We start from the raw sequence: 17,759 nt of genomic DNA on the forward strand, positions 1-17,759 counted from the left end.
AAATATTCTCATCTCAATTGGATTTCCTGTCTGACAGCACCAACATTGTTTCCTTCAATGACTTTGTTTACAAACACAGTCTTTGAGGCTCAGATCAAATTCATTTGACAAAAATGGTGACTTAGGGTAGTTTTGAGGTGTGGCCTAAATCAAAACTGTTTCTGAGACCAAAGATAACTGAGAAGGGGAAAGCTTGGAAAGAGCCAGGCAGCAGCAGATATCAGTGATCTCCTCCTCCAATGTGGCAACCTATTGAATTTACTAAAAGTCTAGGTATTTCATTCAAGCTGGTAACTACTAATTTCTTATTTTGCCACAAAATGACAGAAAGAGGCTAAGGATAGGATTGTTGCATTTATATTCTTTTTGAAAGCTGAATGGTTTTTGTCCATTGGTCTGTTCGTACATTTTTTTCAGCTTTTGAAGTTGTTAGTACCTTGTTGGAAGCATGCAGTCAGCATGCTGACTGCCCTGCTGGCTGATCCCCATCTGCACGCAGCACAGCAGTGCAGAGGAAAGAGCCTAGCTCACATGATTGATTGTTCAGCACCTCTATTAAACCTATGGATTAGTTGTGAGAAAGGATTTATGTAAAAGTTGCAGCTTCTTGATGATTGACCCAAACCATTTGTATACTCAGAATGTTGTCAGTTAACTTGAATGTCAGTTACCTTTATCGATACTGAATCTTTTCAGTTGTCCCAATTTTACCTTTCTCAAGGATATTTGCAAAGAAACTAGACTCAACTAAAGCCTGTGCTGAAAACCGTTGTGTGAGAAAGGTCAATGATTTTAAAAGCCACCTGCCCATGTTAATATGGGCACTCAAGCTAATATAATTTATCAGTCAACAAGATTTATTAATATGGGTTTAACAGTGCAGTAACACACTGTGAAGGCTCCTGCTTAGAGCTGACTTGCCTTAGGCAGCTCCAGGGGTAGCCAGGGTAGACCTGCATGCCTCTGAAACAGTCTTTGGATAGCTTTGGTGGATTCTTTCCAACAAATGTGCATTAGCAAATCTTTAATGAGTTTCAGTCCGTTATACATAGATGATATACAGATGGGAATTTATGTGGGTGTCAGCCATCATCTAAATTAGAAAACACAGTGATAGTTTTCAGTTAGAACAAAAGATGTAATTCACTGGGTGAAATTTTGGTGGTGGTATGCATCTGGTAGTGGTATGCATTTGGTAGTGTGTCTTTAGAGGTATACATTATTTTGTACCCTGCATTCCAATTTTATTGGATTTTTTTGAGTAAAAGACTATTTCAGGTAAAACTGCTTGACTTTTCTTCATCTCTTTTGTCTTTTTCAACTTACATGACTTGAACATGGCTCAAAATCACAGTCAATTTACTATTTTATTTTCAGGCGATACTCCTTTTTATGCAGACTCACTAGTAGGAACATACAGTAAAATTATGGATCATAAGAACTCATTACATTTCCCAGATGATGTGGAAATCTCTAAGCATGCAAAGAACCTTATCTGTGCCTTTTTAACTGATAGGTAAGTGCATGTATTATTGTGGTACTGTTTTTATTTTGGATGGTATTAGCACATGTACATTGTAAAAATTAATTCCTTTCGTTACTTCTCCTAATCTCTGTTCAAGTCTCTTCTGCAAAATCTCCTGCTCTCTAGTTTTTCTTTTGGGTGTTTTTTCCAGGTATTGTATTTTATTTCTGTGAGCAGTTCTGACAGCTCTTGTTAACATCACAATTCATGCCAGACAAATCCTTCCAATTGCTGTGTATAATACAGTAACAAACATGTAAGGCTGAAAGTAATTTGTAAGCTCCGAGGCAGGGACCAGATTGTTGTGCTCAGTGTCCAAGTGGGTGTTACTTAAAAAAATGAAAGCAAATACTTTTATGAAAATAAGCATGTATTTACTGAGTTTGTTTAAGCTTTCTTAGAATGTTTGAACTTTTTAAAATTTGCTTGGTTGTATTAATTGACAAGTATAGCTAACAAACGAGCAATAAATTGATCTAGAGGTCTCCGTTTGTGGAACTGAGCTGTTTATTGATATTAAACTGTGTAAGCTTGTTCTTGACCTGAACACTTACAATTTTCTTTAGTTCCAGAAAGCAGAGATCATCTTCAATTTCTCTGATTTAAAAGAACACCACTGTAGGTCTGTAGTTAACTCTGGATTGATGATGCCTTCTTATGCTTTCCTGTGGTCACCTGAACTTGGCTACAGCAGAGCATCTAGCCTTTATAGAATGAGGTATTGGGAAAAAAAATTGCCTTATAACTGTTTTTGCATTCAAAGAGAGATTTTTTGCTCTGTTGAGCAAGATCGTGGTTACTCAGGAAGGATGTGCTTTAACAGCGTTTTTCACCCTTAGCAGCTGAAGGTTAGAGAGAAAATATGAGTAGAATTTAATAATGTAAATGCAATGAGGTGTACTTCCACTACGTGTGTCCGTCTTCCTGTTTAATACAGTGCTCAAGTGATTTATTTGAAACAGATGCTTTCTTTCCTTATGCGTGATCACTGCTGAAGCACTTACAGAAGGAATAAGCATCAACCCTGTGATTTATTAGTTCTTCTACATGCATTGTTTTTATGTCTTGTTCTTGTAGATAGTTTTAAGAGAGACTTCTTCTGGTCAAAGTAAAAGTTTCTTGTTGCACTTAAGATTTACTTCACTGCAAATATCAGCAAAAGATGTGTCAGGGTTAGTTATGGGGCAGAGGATGGAATTCTTAAAATATTTATTTCAGTCCAGCTTTGAATAACTGTTCTGTGCAGTAAGTTAGACCTTCCTTCACTTGCGTCTTAAGGTTTGTCATGTGGTTTGGCAGACACGGAACTTCTGCAGTTTTTTTTCCCCTGAGGGTGTTGGGGTTTTGTTTGTGTTTTTAGTTTTTTCTTAGTTTTTGCCTCAGTGCTTTCTTTCTTGCTTTACTCCCCACGTGGCAGACTCCAAATTCTGGACATTTTAGCAGTCGCAGGGAGAGTGCATACTAAGAAACAGAGTACATTTTATATAAGAAACTACAGATCAGTGGTTGGTGGTTTTTAAATTTTTTTTCATTTGACCATTAATGTGGTTAGCACAGACAATCTTTACTGAAAGTTTCTTTGCTGCTTATGAGCAAGTCAGAATTTAAATAACAAAAAACAGTGTTGTTTTTCCTAATGTGAATGTAACTTAATTGCTATGTTTAGGGATGTGCGACTTGGGAGAAATGGGGTAGAAGAAATAAAGCATCACCCTTTCTTCAAGAGTGATCAGTGGAACTGGGACAACATTCGAGAGAGTAAGTAAATTAGCTTAAAAGTTCTATTTTTATTCAGTATTTGCAGTAGTAGAAATGAAAAAAAAACTTTGGGCTGTATAAATTAAGTAGGTATTTTCTATCTATCAAGAATCTTGCTCAAACTTCCGTATTTATCATTTGTATTATAAAAACTCTTATTAGTAAGGGTTAGTAAATACACATTTTTCCTACTGAATTATCCTCACCTTTATCGTGCTTTTAATGTATAGATTTCTGTTTTGAACAACAGAACTGGATGTTTTAGAATTCTAACTAAAAAGAATGCATGTTAGGTTCTGTTTCTTTGTGGCTTTTGTTGTTTTGTTTGGGGGATTTTTGTTGTGTTTTGGGGTTTTTTTAACCTTCTGAAGTTAAGACAGTAGTTTGACAGTGGTCTTGTCAGTTTTACTGCTTTTCATTTAAGGCACGGTAAACTTGATAGCTTTAGGCAAAAAACCGAAGTGTGATCAGTTCAGATCATGAGCTTGATCGTAACTTCTAAAGGCCTGTATTTACTAAAGTTTCTTAAAATGATGATTGTATTTACAGTTCTGTTCTCAAATGTGATTACCTTAGCAAATACATTTTGTGCATTAGGTATTCTATGCATTAGGCAACTAATGTAAAAACAGATTTCTCTAGAAAAAAATGTTCACAGTGATATTTACAGATCTGCTGCATGGTTAATACATATTTAAGTTGTCCTAGCAGGACAACTTACATTATAGGCTTTTTAATATTACAGAGATACCAGTATTTAGGAAGTGGCTGAATCTTAGAGTGAAGTTGATCTTTTCTCCCCTTTTTATAGCTGCTGCTCCTGTTGTTCCTGAGCTTAGCAGTGACATAGATAGCAGTAATTTTGATGACATTGAGGACGACAAGGGAGACGTGGAAACCTTTCCAATCCCCAAAGCCTTCGTGGGAAACCAGCTGCCTTTTATAGGATTTACCTACTATAGAGACAATTTGTATGTGATAATTTAATATACATTTTCAGAAATACACCTGCAGATTTTTCTTATATCCTATCCTTTTTTTCACTCTAGATACATAATTTATTCGTTGCATTATATTCATATATGTCCAATTGTGAAGATACAAAATGCAGTTTAAGTAGAATATATAATTTGCTACTATTTTGGTTATTTTGATAACTGATTAAACACATTATTTTTATATGCACAGAATTATGTTGTCTCTTAAAAATATTTTAGGGTTAAAATACTGCTAGATTTGTAATTTAGTTCTAAAATGGCTTTTTATTAGTAGCTTTATAAAAAAGTTTACACAAGATAATAGCTTGCTAGGACTCGAATAGTTAAAAAATAATTGTATTAATTAAAAAATTATAAGCTGCTATGGATTTGAAAACATATGTTATACTTCAATTAAGAAAAGATTCAAATAAGAAAGATGCACTCACACTGAAATAAAACAAGCTTCATTCTGAGAATAGTGTAGGACAAATTAAGACTTGAGAGAATTGATTAAAATGAGTTGATTGGCAAGGTTGCTAGAGTTGTTGAAAACTTAAGAGCTGGAGGGATTTGTTTTTGTTTTTGACAGGTTGCTAAGTGACTCCTCTCAGTCTTGCAGAGAAAATGAATCTGTGCAATCTAGTAAAAATGAGGTTAGTGCCTTTTTTCGTAAGTATTAATGGTATGATTAACTAATTTTGTTAAGTCTGTTAAGAAAGACAGTCTAAAATAAGTTTTCAAGAAATTTTGTGGGGGGCTTTTTGTCTTTTAATGGTCCTCAATAAAAATGATATTTTCTATTTACAGGACAGCAAGGAGGTAAGTATATTATTTGAATTATGAAAGGAATGAAAAAATTCCTACATAATTTGTGTGAATGTGAAATTTCTTAAATGTTTATTCACCAAATTGTTAACAGTAAACCAGTTGTACTTTGAAACAGTTGTGCTCAAGTATTAAGGTACTTATAAAGATGAATGAATACAGATTTTTCTTGAATTCTTTTGGCATCTAGAATTTGTTTGGGAAACAAATGTGTAAGGCTCTGTTTGCCACAAACAACATCACTCTTGGGAAGGTTGTGAATTTTGGCTCCACACTTGCCTGAGTGATTCATGACTGATTTATTCAGAGTTTGGAAAAGTAAATTGTCACCTGCAGTGATGAAGGAATATTTAAATCATGCTCTCAGTTGAAGTGAGTGTATGGAGCACGTTTATCCAGCTTTTGAAGATTGACAATTGAATTTAAGTTTGCAGATGACAGGAGAATGTGATGGAATTTTCATGTACTTACTTACTTTATTATGTTACTTAAACATTTGTATTATTCAAGTGTAGATAGTATATTGTTAACATTTCTTAAAACTTACAACTCCTTTTCAAAGTTTAAAAAATAAGTAAAGGAAATGCATTATGTATTGACCAGCATATATTTAAATGCAAATGTTTATTAGACTCCACTTCATTCTTTCCTGTCATTGCTGAATAGATTAATAGTTTTAGACATTGCTAAATAGATTAGTAGTTTTAGAGTTTACCTTTTAAAAAGAAATTCTACTGCTGTTTAAAATACATAGTGTCACATTCATGATATTTGCTTTATGTTGTGGTAGTAAACGTAGTTGGTAAAATTTTGCATTTCACTTCTGACAACTTTTTTCATTTGTATTTTCTCAAGCAATGAATCTCTGGTCTTGGTGTCCTTTTCGGTGTCCCTTTTCTGGGAATCTTCTAATTGTAACAATTATAAAGTGTTTTAGAAAAACACATTTTTACATTTTATGTTTGGAGGGTAGAGGAGGAGAAGGAAGGGAGGAAAATACATTTATTTGAAAGCCTGAAGACGTGAGGCGATTCCAAAATTTATTATTTATAATTTATTTAATGAACATTTGGGTATGTGTCTCACAATTTGCTTTGTTTTGCTTACTAAAATATTAAAAGGATTCTCAAACTTGAAAAGTGTTCGTTAGCTTCTGTATGTGTTAAACTAAGAAATTATTCTTTATGTGAGGTCATTGAACATGCTTACGAATAGTCTCTGAATATTGTCCAATTTGGTCATGTGGCCCCCTTTTTATTTTTTAATTTTCTTTAGAAAAGACTATCCCAAAAATTCTGCTCCAGTGGAAGGTTTCTGTCTACAGAGAAAGAGTACAGCAAACAGCCAGTAACAATATTCTTTGCCCGTAGAAATTTTATGACTCACAATCTGTGGCACGTAATTCTGCAATGGTTAGATTTAATGTAGCCTGCAGCAAATTTCGTTACTATGGATCTGTGTCTTTAAAATCATCAGGATTAATACCTTGTAAAGATGTAACCTTCTGGTGATGGTTTTAAAATAATATAGTGGAAGGTTGAATTAATTTTCCTTGCTTTCCCTTTTTTTGTTATCTAATTGAATTACACTTGTTTTATGTGATAGCATTTTTATATGTGGGCCATGCTTTTTTGACATTTTACACAGTTTCAGAAAAAACTAAGCAAGCTCGAAGAACAGCTCAGTAACGAATTACAAGCCAAAGATGAACTAGAACAGAAGTACAGGTGAGACTGTTTTGACATGATTGGTATGTTTATAAAGAAGTTTTATTACACCTTTTGTTTTTGAATGCTTAAAAGCATTTTAATCCACTTTGGGAATTCCTAACCCTGCAAGCAGACCTCACTGTAAATTGCTGGCTTAATTCTTGCTACTCCTGTGACTACTGGGTTGGGGTTTTTTTTGCCGTAACTCTCCATAAGAATCTCTCTATTGTTTGAGTGATTTCCCCAGTCCTTGAAGTTTCATGTGATTGCTGAAAATAGAGTATCTTACATAAAATTAATTGGACACATCCAAACATTCTAATTTCTGTATAATCAGCAGGGTTTAAAAATATTTTTCAAATTTCTTCAGGTCTACTAATACTCGTTTAGAGAAGATAGTGAAAGAGCTAGATGAAGAGGTAAGTCTGTAGTTATTTCTTATTGGAATTAGAACTTTAACATTTGTGTGTGGCTTTTTTCCTTAGGAAACAGCAAATTACTTTTGAGTAGCTGTGTATTTACAGCAAGTAATACCAGTTGATTTCGTGATATTCACAAGCATGAAATTGTTGTCACTGCTAAAATATTTTCATTGTGATTTCTGTACTACAACTACACATTTGTTTCCAAAATCTGGTTTTTACCATGTTTTTAGTTTAGAGGAGACAGCGTAATATGAATAATCCATATACAATTCTAATAACTGAAGATGCAAGAGTAATGTTGCTAGAAGAGGAAGCCCATTCTTTGCACTGTTCAAACAGTGTCAGTAAAAGGACCCTCTTTCTTGCCCAGCTTTGCACTTCAGTGCTACTACAAATTGGTCATCTCTTTAGTGGATGTGTACAACTTAATTTATTGCTCATCCAGGTGCATGTTGAGACCTTACATGTATGTGTGCTTCCTGAGTTGCTGCTAGGTTGGTTTACCACATTCATCAAATCCAAATGATCAGTTTTAAAATTGTAAAAGCTCCTGGCCATAGTCATCCTGGGCTGGATTTGACCACGTGTTCTGATATGCTGTGTTTGCGGCAGGCAAATGGACTGTGTCTTTCTCCATTACAAACTAAACTGAGTGCATGAGCTGTCTTTTTGTCATTTAAAGAATACCATTCTTCTGTATGTAATTAGTGGTGTTTTTTTAAAAATATATCCAGATAACTTCAAGGAAGAACGTAGAGTCTGCAGTCAGGCAGTTAGAAAGGGAGAAGGCTCTTCTTCAGCATAAGAATACAGAATACCAGAGAAAAGCAGAACATGAAGCAGATAAGAAGCGCAATTTGGAAAATGAGGGTATGTTGAACCATGCTTGAAGGGTTCTGTTTTGATGTGGGTTTTTAAAAGATAAAATAAATGAATTATAGCTCAAATTAAAGCTTTTTCATGACAGTGATTAACAATGTTGAATTTTTTTTTTATAGTTAACAGTTTGAAAGACCAGCTTGAAGATTTAAAAAAGAGGAATCAGAACTCTCAAATATCCAATGAGAAAATCAATCAACTACAAAGACAGGCATGCCAACTTTATATATGTATATTTTAAAATAATAGCTGTTTGAACTACAGATTTTACTAGTAGTGGAGGGAGTTGAAATGTGTAATGGAGTTTTAAAAGCTGTTCTTTCTTGTCATGTTTTGGTGTTTGAAAGTTAACTTAAAATACATTCCTTTTTATTTCTTTAATCCATAAAATCTAGTATTCTGTAGTAGAAATGGTAGATGTTATATTTTAATTGTTTCTGAAATATGTTTTTATGAATCTGTAGTTGGATGAAGCCAATTCTTTGCTGCGATCAGAGTCTGATACTGCAGCCAGGTTAAGGAAGAACCAGACAGAAAGCACAAAGCAAATCCAGCAGCTGGAAGCTAATAATCGAGAACTACAAGATAAGAACTGCCTGCTAGAGAATGCTAAACTCAAACTGGAGAAGGACTTTCTCAATCTTCAGTCAGCTCTAGAATCTGAAAGGAGAGATCGAAGTCATGGATCAGAGATTATCAGTGATTTACAAGGTATTCCCACAAATGTTCTGAAGTTAAGCTTGCTTCTCATTTCAGAAATAGAAATAGGTTTTGATGATGTTATTTGAGCTTCAGATTGTGACTAGATTATACACTGTTCTGTAAGTGTGGACACACATTTAAGAGAAAATATGTGACAACATTCACAAAATGTTATTGGTAACTTTTAAAATCACCCTGAATGGAGATGTTCTTCATAATCAGAATTAGAAGCTGTTACATTTGAAAATTTTTATCTCTAAGTAGATACAGTACATTCTTTTTCCACACACTGCCCACCCTCATTGATGTTTTGGTCATTTTTAGGTCGAATATCTAGCCTGGAAGAAGAAGTAAAAAATGGAAAGAGTGCATTAGCCAAACTGGAAATGGAAAAGAGACAATTGCAGGAAAAACTTACAGATTTAGAAAAGGTAATAGCACTTCTAAGTGAACATTGGTGTTACATTCTTACGGAATTTTTAAATTTGCACTTTTATTACTTGAGACATGGAGACAAAATCTGTGCAGAAAATAAGCCTTGTTTTCAGTGTTTATTCTTTGATTTTTTTGTTTATTGTTTTTGCAATATGAGAAGTGGGGAAAAAAGGCAGCATTTCCCTTAAGATAATAATACATTTTACTTGTAAAGTACATGTACTCCAGTGTGTAGCTTAACAGTGCAGAAGTAACATTTAATTTCACCTGATTTTTTTTAAACTGTCAATATTGCCAAAAATAAAAAAGCTTCTGCTCAATTTTTTTCAACAAATTTGTCATTGGAACAAAAGTATTGAAAAAATTCTTCAGTAAACTTAATATTTGAGCTGTTCTTACTACAGAATGTTGGTTGTTAAGGCAGTAATTCTATAATTGTTTGCAACTGGGGATGTAATTGTGCATTTTTGGAGCACTTTGCCATCCATAGAAAAACATTTGTAGAAATGAATGAGTTCTCAGTTAGCTCCGTAGAGTCTGAGCTGTCTCTTCTACTCTTAGCATGCTTTCAAGCACCATGTTACTGTTGTCCAAAATTTTTTCTTTGACCTGATGTGTTTAATGTTTTATTTCAATGTAATTTCTTCTTTAACAGGAAAAGAGCAACATGGAAATAGATATGACATATAAATTCAAAGTTATGCAGCAGAACCTTGAACAAGAAGAAGCTGAACATAAAGCCACAAAAGCACGATTAGCAGACAAAAATAAGATCTATGAGTCTATAGAGGAAGCAAAGTCTGAAGCCATGAAAGGTATGTATTTGACATCACAGTTGGACTTAGGTGTAAATTATACGAAGTAGATAACATAATCTTTTAATGCTAGTGGAAGCCTAAGTGTAGGCTTTTTTCCTTGATTCTCCTGTTCTTCTTAAATACAATTAGTGTCATAAAAATCAGTCGTAGTCCCTTTGTCCTTGCTTTGCTAGGTTAAAGACACACTGTTTTATTCTCGGACTAAAACAGGTGCTCCGTTGCACAGGTCCTCATTTTCTGTGCTAGTGTATTCTGAGTTAATTTTTCTTAAACTTATATTACTAAAACTGCTTGAAACATTTTTGTTAAGAGCTTATTTGCGTTCTTACTCAGTGTACTCATACCTTTTTTTGTCTTCCTAAATAAAATACGTCAGCAACTTCACGATTTAAATATGTAGACCAGACAGAGTTAGAAATAGCAAAGCCTTTGCTAGGCTTCCATAGTCACTATGCGTATTCTGGTGCATCCCATGACAATGGAAATCTCTTGGAGAGGGTTAATTACTAAACATTTCCAGAAGACGGCTCTTACATTTGAATTAAATGGCTTATGTTTATTGCAGCTACTTAAAAAGCTACCTACAGATCCTGTCCTTCCAGATGTTCAAAAGAAGCACAGATGATTCAGTAATAATGGCTGAATCACTTGGCATATCAGGTTCCTAAACAGCTTCAACTCTTTAAATGATTTCAAATTATCATAGTCAAAGCAGAACTTCAGTAGATTTAGATAGATTATTTTTAAATATCCACCCTTTTTATCCATCTCGGATAAGTTGCAGATAAACTGGAAGTTATCTTGAAATTCAGAAGTAGGAAATAGCTATCAGTTAGGAATGCTTGCAAAAGCATCCTCTGGGAGTGGATTTACTGTGAAAATTTTAATGAATCACTCTTCAGTGTTAAAAGGTTAAACATGCTGCTTATTGTTAATATGGGATAGACCTCCTCCCCCTCTCACCCTCCAAAATCCCCTGGTTGACACTGACTGACATCTTAAATCTCTTGCTTCACAGAAATGGAGAAGAAACTTTTGGAAGAGAGAGCTTTAAAGCAAAAAGTAGAAAATCGGTTGTTAGAAGCTGAAAAGCAGCGCTCCATGTTGGACTGTGATCTCAAACAATCACAACAGAAAATCAATGAGCTCCTTAGGCAAAAGGATATACTAAATGAAGATGTAAGGAACAATGACAAAAGGAGTCTTGAGTGGAACCTGGTTTTCAATGTCATAATATTTTCCCTGTTATAGCTATGTTTAGAGATGTTTGTGAATGAAAATGGCAGCAACTTCTTCCTTCTCTGTATTTGGACCTTTAAATAGTCTACTTTATGGAGTGTGGTTTCATTTTTCTGAAATATTTCACCGTTACTGATCTTAAAAAGTTTTTCTTCTGGAATGTAAAATGCTCTGAGATTGAGATGGAAAAACTAGCTTATTTATTGTGCACTAATGCCTTTATTCAGGAAACAGCTTTGACTTATCAAAAAATGTGAGCATGTTGTACAGAAGTGTAGAGGAAGTCAATAAGAAACACTGTTTAAATGTTGCTTTCCTGTATAGGTCTGTAAAATTCACAGGTTTCCGTTTATTTTTCAGGTAAAAAATCTGACATTAAAAATAGAGCAAGAAACACAAAAGCGCTGTCTCACTCAAAATGACCTCAAGATGCAAACACAACAGGTCAACACCTTGAAAATGTCAGAGAAGCAGTTAAAACAGGAGAATAACCATCTTCAGGAAATCAAATTAAGTCTGGAAAAACAAAATAACGAACTCCGCAAGTACGCAGAGTTGTTCTGTATTTAATAATGTTACTGATGTGTAATTATTTTTTGGCAAAAGCTGAGACATGATTAATTTAAAAAATTTGCTGCACAGAATATGCTATTCTACAGTGCAAAACTTAATTCTGGTTAAAATAATTTACAGTGACTCCAGTTGAGATTTGCCGTAGTGATTCAGCAATGTATAGATTTGTAGTAAAAGATGTTATCCTGAAAATCTTAAAAAACCCCAGCTTAAAAACAAGAGTGTGAGGACTTCAGAGAAACACTTATTTAATAGAAAGTCTAGGTACTTTTTTTTTTTTTTTTTAAATGGCATACGACATCAGTGAAGAGGAAAGTTACTGGCATTATTAGTCCACGAGAGCTTATTAGAGTTGGAAAGGAATACTAATACAGAGCTGTGAAACGTAACCATTGGAAATATCCAGTACTAAAGATGTTTAAACACATCTGTTGGGCCTTCAAATAAGAGTTGTGTTAAATGCCAGCAGTTCTTCAAGTTCTTACAAGCAGTATTTGTACCTGATAATAAATAAATAGACAGATATTTTTTTTACGTAAGGAACATTCTTGTGAATGAAAAGACAGCTTTAGCACATACATCAGATTAATCTCATTCTTAGCTCCTTTATGACTTCTGATGGTTTATCTCCTTGTGCTTTATCTTTTCTGTCAGCTCACCTAGAAGGCGTCCACATGTGAAGGTTGTTGTAATGTGAAACACTGGCAGAAATCTTTTCTACTACATTACTGTTGTTTTGGACTGACTAATTGACTGTCTGATTTGTTTTAATGACAGATGAATTCAAGAAATGATGCGTGTCAAAGAATACAGACATGTTTTCACAGACTGAGCTCTAGCAAACGAGAGACCCAAAACAATCTGTCATATCAGTGATGTTTGTGGAAATAAGATTCTGTCGGTGGCTGATTGCTTTATCAGTGTCTTTTACTGGTTAAAACTATGTGACACTGTTGTAGTTAGTGAGTTAACAGTATTAAACTGACTTATTAGTGCAGTTTTCTCAGCTGTAAAAGTGAAAAAGAGAGCTGGTACCCAGAGGTACCAAATACTTTGGTCAGGAAATGACTTGAAGCTCCTAAGAGTGTGAATGCTGTCTTTTCTATTTACTGGTTTGGAATATCTTCTTATCTTTTTTCTTTTAAAGTATGTTATTCCTTTCTAGGGAACGTCAAGATGCAGATGGACAAATGAAAGAGCTTCAAGACCAGCTTGAAGCTGAACAGTATTTCTCGGTATGTTTTATGCTTCTTTATTTTTATACTAATCTGTTTACTAAGTACAATGTTAGCTTTTCTTCTTCCTCCTCAGCCATCAGGCATTTCACATCTCTAACCTAAAGTGGATCCTTTTTCTTTTGTCTGCCTTCAGTCTTGTCTGCAGCCTTGTCATCACTCCTTGTTCTTCATCACTGAGCAGTGTGAAAGAGCTCGTGTTAAGAAATGTCCCAGCTTTGGAAGGGAGTCTCAAACACAGTTTAGACGGAGGGAGGAGTGAAGCAGCTCTTTTTTCCACAGTGTGAATAATTTTCTGCATGTTTGAAGCCTTTTGCATTCAGCATCTCCTCCATGCTCCATGGAAGAGAAGAGCGGCATTCTCAGAACCACGTGGTGTGACAAAACATATGTGTTTAAGGCTTGGAAAGAAATTTTTGCATTACAGCCAAACTTGGTAGAGATCTGTGGTGGGTTGACCCTGGTTGGATGCCAGGTGCCCACCAAAGCCGCTCTACCCCTCCCCTTCCTCAGCTGGACAGGGGAGAGAAAATATAATGAAAGGATCGTGGATCGAGATAAGGGAGATCACGCAGCAATTACAGTCACAGGCAAAACAGACTCAACTTGGGGGAAAAAATTAATTTAATTTATTACCAATCAAATCAGAGTAGTGTAATGAGAAATAAAACCAAATCTTAAAACACCTTCCCCCCACCCCTCCATTCTTCCCGGTCTCAACTTCACTCCCAATTTTCTCTACCTCCCCTCCCCCGAGCAGCACAGGGGGACGGGGAATGGGGGTTGTGGTCAGTTCATCACATATGGTCTCTGCCATTCCTTCCTCCTCAAGGGGAGGACTCCTCACACTCTTCCCCTGCTCCAGCGTGGGGTCCCTCCCACGGGAGACAGTCCTCCATGAACTTCTCCAACATGAGTCTTCCCACGGGCTGCAGTTCTTCATGAACTGCTCCAGCGTGGGTCCCTTCCACAGAGTGCAGTCCTTCAGGAACAGACTGCTCCAGCGTGGGTCCCCCACGGGGTCACAAGTCCTGCCAGCAAACCTGCTCCAGCGTGGGCTCCTCTCTCCACGGGTCCACAGGTCCTGCCAGGAGCCTGCTCCAGCATGGGCTTCCCACGGGATCACAGCCTCCTTCGGGCATCCACCTGCTCTGGCGTGGGGTCCTCCATGGGTTGCAGGTGGATATCTGCTCCACCATGGACCTCCATGGGCTGCAGGGGGACAGCCTGCCTCACCATGGTCTTCACTGCGGGGTGCAGGGGAATCTCTGCTCTGGTGCCTGGAGCACCTCCTCCCCTCCTTCTTCACTGGCCTTGGTGTCTGCAGAGTTGTTTCACTCGCATGTTCTCACTCCTCTCTTTGGCTGCAATTGCACAGGTTTTTTCCCGCTTCTTAAATATGTTATCCCAGAGGCACTACCACCATCGCTGATGGGTTTGGCCTTGGCCAGCAGCGGGTCCCTCTTGGAGCCGGCTGGCATTGGCTGTATCGGACATAGGGGAAGCTTCTAGCAGCTTCTCACAGAAGCCACCCCTGTAGCCCCCCTGCTACCAAAACCTTGTCATGCAACCCCAGTACAAGATCTGTTGGGAGTTTTTGCTTTATTGTGATAAGGTACAACAGAATAAATAGGTATTGTACTTAAAAATCATCGCTAGCATATGGAGGTTAATTTATATTAACAATGCACAGCCAGTCGCACTGCAGGTAGAGCCCAAAATGTTTGTTTCAGAATTAAAGGAAACTTAAGATTTTACTGTGCTCTTTAGGTCAGTGAGATGAAGGACTGTCTGAAGTTTTAGTAGATCAAAAAGTTGCACACATTAAAGGAGAGAAAGGGAGAGTTGAGGTCAGTTGACTGCTGTGGATAGGCCAGAGACAGTCTGTCTTGAAATCCCTGCACTAAATGCACTTGCAGTTGTCTGTCACTTTACCCGTGTACAGTCATTTGAGTGTACAGAGCAATATAATTTTTCTTTCATTTCCTTGAGAGCTCTAGATTTGTATCCATTTCACAAAAATTTGAATTTCAAGTGCTTTTCTGATCTGTTTTTTCCCTTCCTCCTATACTTCTTTTTGCCCTTTAACTGTCATGTTGTTTTAATGGATTTGTATGGTTAAAATCTAAATTCTACCTCCCTCCCTCCCTCTGACAAAGATCTAAAATAGCAGAAAAAAATAAATTACTGATTTTCCTTGTTTCTGATACTTCTGATTTTCTATCAAATAGTAGTATTCACATTGAGAGTCTCTTTAACAGTATATTTACAAACATATAAAATGTATATCATCATCTATCCACTCACAAATACACAAGTTAAAAAAAAACCCAAACAACAAAAAAGTAAAATAACCAAAACGTATTTGGGAATGATGATGACGACGCTTAGTTAAATTTGGAGAAGGCATTGCACAACTATACTCTAATTGAGTGTGTGATTAAAGAATTGCATACAATGTAATCTTGTATAATTTTTTGTGTACCTTCAAGCTAGAATACGCAAGTCACGTCCTTTTCTATTCAACTTTAAATTCTAGACTCTGTACAAGACACAAGTTCGAGAACTTAAAGAAGAATGTGAGGAAAAGACCAAACTTTGTAAAGAAATGCAGCAAAAGATACAAGAGTTACAGGATGAGAGGTAGATTTTACTAGTTGTACTACTAATATATAAAAGATTACGAAGGCATTTTGTTGTTTTATTCTTTTTTTTTTTTTTACCCTCCCCCCGCCCCCCAGCCATAACCTCCCATTTTTTAAGTTAATAGAGTTAATCATACATATCAATAATCTGCAGAGATTCCTTGGCTGCTCAGCTAGAGATTACATTGACAAAAGCAGATTCGGAACAACTTGCACGTTCCATTGCTGAAGAACAGTACTCTGATTTGGAAAAAGAGAAGATTATGAAAGAGCTGGAGATTAAAGAGATGATGGCTAGGCATAAACAGGAACTTACTGAGAAAGATGCCACCATAGCCTCTGTGAGTAATATGAATCATAAGTTTGGTAGAGGTTTACAACGGCCTGGGTTTTATTTGCAGTTTGAGTTATCCATCATTATTTAGCATACTTAGACGTAAATGATATACAAGTATCTCTGACATTTTAAAAGTATTTATTTTCTATGAATGAAATAAAAAAAATCTCTTATCATGTTTCTTCCATGCATATGTCTGATCATTCTTTCTTCTGTGCCCCTACCCCTCTTACAGCTAGTCCTCATATCCTTATCCTGGTTTCGCTCTGAAGTGTTTCCTTCTGTCCTGTAATGCTTTCATATGCCAAGTGTGTTTTATTACATAGTCACGTGTACTTTTTGTTTTGTAGTTGGAGGAAGCAAATAGGACACTAACTAGCGATGTGGCTAATCTTGCTAATGAGAAAGAAGAACTAAACAATAAACTGAAGGAAGTACAAGAACGTATGTATTCTCTGAACCAAATGTAATTTAATTTGAAACCAGTTTTGTTCTTTAATAGTACTGTTTTCTTTTGTAATGAGCTTTCATAGATTTTTTTTTTTAATTACCTTGCTACAGAAATTACAAAGCTAAAAGAAGAAGAAGCAAATGTAGGAAATATTAAAGCACAATTTGAGAAACAGTTGTTGAATGAAAGAACGTTGAAAACCCAGGTAAGCAAATGTATCTAAATGAATGAAGAGATAGTGTTCATGAATCAAATAATCTTTAATAGAAAACTTTCCAAGGAAAACTATCTGTATATACTGTTACCACTTTGTTCTTTTTTGCCCCTGAAACATATTGATTCCCCCCCCCTTCTACTAAGTAAGTAGACTTTCAGTGTAGTGAAACTGCATCCTCGTGATTTGTTATAGAGGAACTCTTAATCCAGATGCAGTCCGCCAGCAAAAATCCTCATTTCAGTCAAATGAATTCATATTTTACTGGTTTGCATTTTGATTTATATTCCTCTGTAAGTTCCATAAAACATAACATTTCTGATTTTAATCCGGATTGTTTTGTAGAACAACTGGCATTTTAATCCAAAGATACATTTTGGGGCTAGCTAATAGAAACGAAAGAGAATATTTAGATGAGTAGAAGTGTTCAGAGCAAATGCTTGCTTAAAGTGAAAATGTCATCACTGCCTTCTTTTCAGTTTTGAGTGGTACATTGAGTTAAAGTAACTTTATAGTACCAGGTATGCAGGGGTCTTGGTTTACAGTTAGATTAAAAGTGTCTGGTCATGGGTAGGAGAGAAGACTTTATTTCTTCACAGTGTAACTATGTATTTATTGGTGTGGTTTTTGTCATTTTTTTTTTCTTCCCCATGGGAAGGCTGTGAATAAATTGGCTGAGATCATGAATCGGAAAGGTCCAGTCAAACGTGGAGCTGACACTGATGTACGGCGGAAGGAAAAGGAAAATAGGAAACTGCATATGGAGCTGAAGTCTGAACGAGAAAAGTTAACCCAAATGATGATCAAATATCAGAAGGAAATCAATGAAATGCAGGCAGTAAGATCCTTTTGCAAATATAAACATTGATAGCATTTTCTGTAATTCTCAGTGAATTGATACAGGCTTTAAGGTAGTGTATACAGTCTGTATTCCTGAATTTCCCCTGACCAAAAGAAATACGCAGTATATACATCGAGATTGGCTGCAAAGTCTGCGTAATTTTCTACT

At 35.9% G+C, this 17,759-nt stretch overlaps 1 protein-coding gene across 6 annotated transcripts in view; it reads left to right on the forward strand.

Moving 5' to 3' along the window:
• Positions 1-17,759, forward strand: part of ROCK2 (Rho associated coiled-coil containing protein kinase 2) — a 142,320-nt gene that overhangs the window by 73,249 nt on the left and 51,312 nt on the right. For all 6 annotated transcript variants that reach the window (XM_072858598.1, XM_072858599.1, XM_072858597.1 and 3 more), the window contains exons 7-25: positions 1,378-1,516; positions 3,192-3,283; positions 4,095-4,254; positions 4,853-4,916; positions 6,736-6,815; positions 7,168-7,216; positions 7,957-8,092; positions 8,221-8,312; positions 8,566-8,812; positions 9,128-9,234; positions 9,894-10,053; positions 11,075-11,235; positions 11,656-11,840; positions 13,034-13,103; positions 15,643-15,746; positions 15,903-16,089; positions 16,436-16,529; positions 16,647-16,741; positions 17,409-17,588. In XM_072858598.1, the coding sequence (XP_072714699.1) occupies positions 1,378-1,516; positions 3,192-3,283; positions 4,095-4,254; positions 4,853-4,916; positions 6,736-6,815; positions 7,168-7,216; positions 7,957-8,092; positions 8,221-8,312; positions 8,566-8,812; positions 9,128-9,234; positions 9,894-10,053; positions 11,075-11,235; positions 11,656-11,840; positions 13,034-13,103; positions 15,643-15,746; positions 15,903-16,089; positions 16,436-16,529; positions 16,647-16,741; positions 17,409-17,588 (2,402 nt within the window). The remainder of the gene's footprint in view (positions 1-1,377; positions 1,517-3,191; positions 3,284-4,094; positions 4,255-4,852; positions 4,917-6,735; positions 6,816-7,167; positions 7,217-7,956; positions 8,093-8,220; positions 8,313-8,565; positions 8,813-9,127; positions 9,235-9,893; positions 10,054-11,074; positions 11,236-11,655; positions 11,841-13,033; positions 13,104-15,642; positions 15,747-15,902; positions 16,090-16,435; positions 16,530-16,646; positions 16,742-17,408; positions 17,589-17,759) is intronic.

The sequence above is a fragment of the Ciconia boyciana genome, chromosome 3, assembly GCF_034638445.1.
Source record: "Ciconia boyciana chromosome 3, ASM3463844v1, whole genome shotgun sequence".
Classification (NCBI taxonomy): domain Eukaryota; kingdom Metazoa; phylum Chordata; class Aves; order Ciconiiformes; family Ciconiidae; genus Ciconia; species Ciconia boyciana.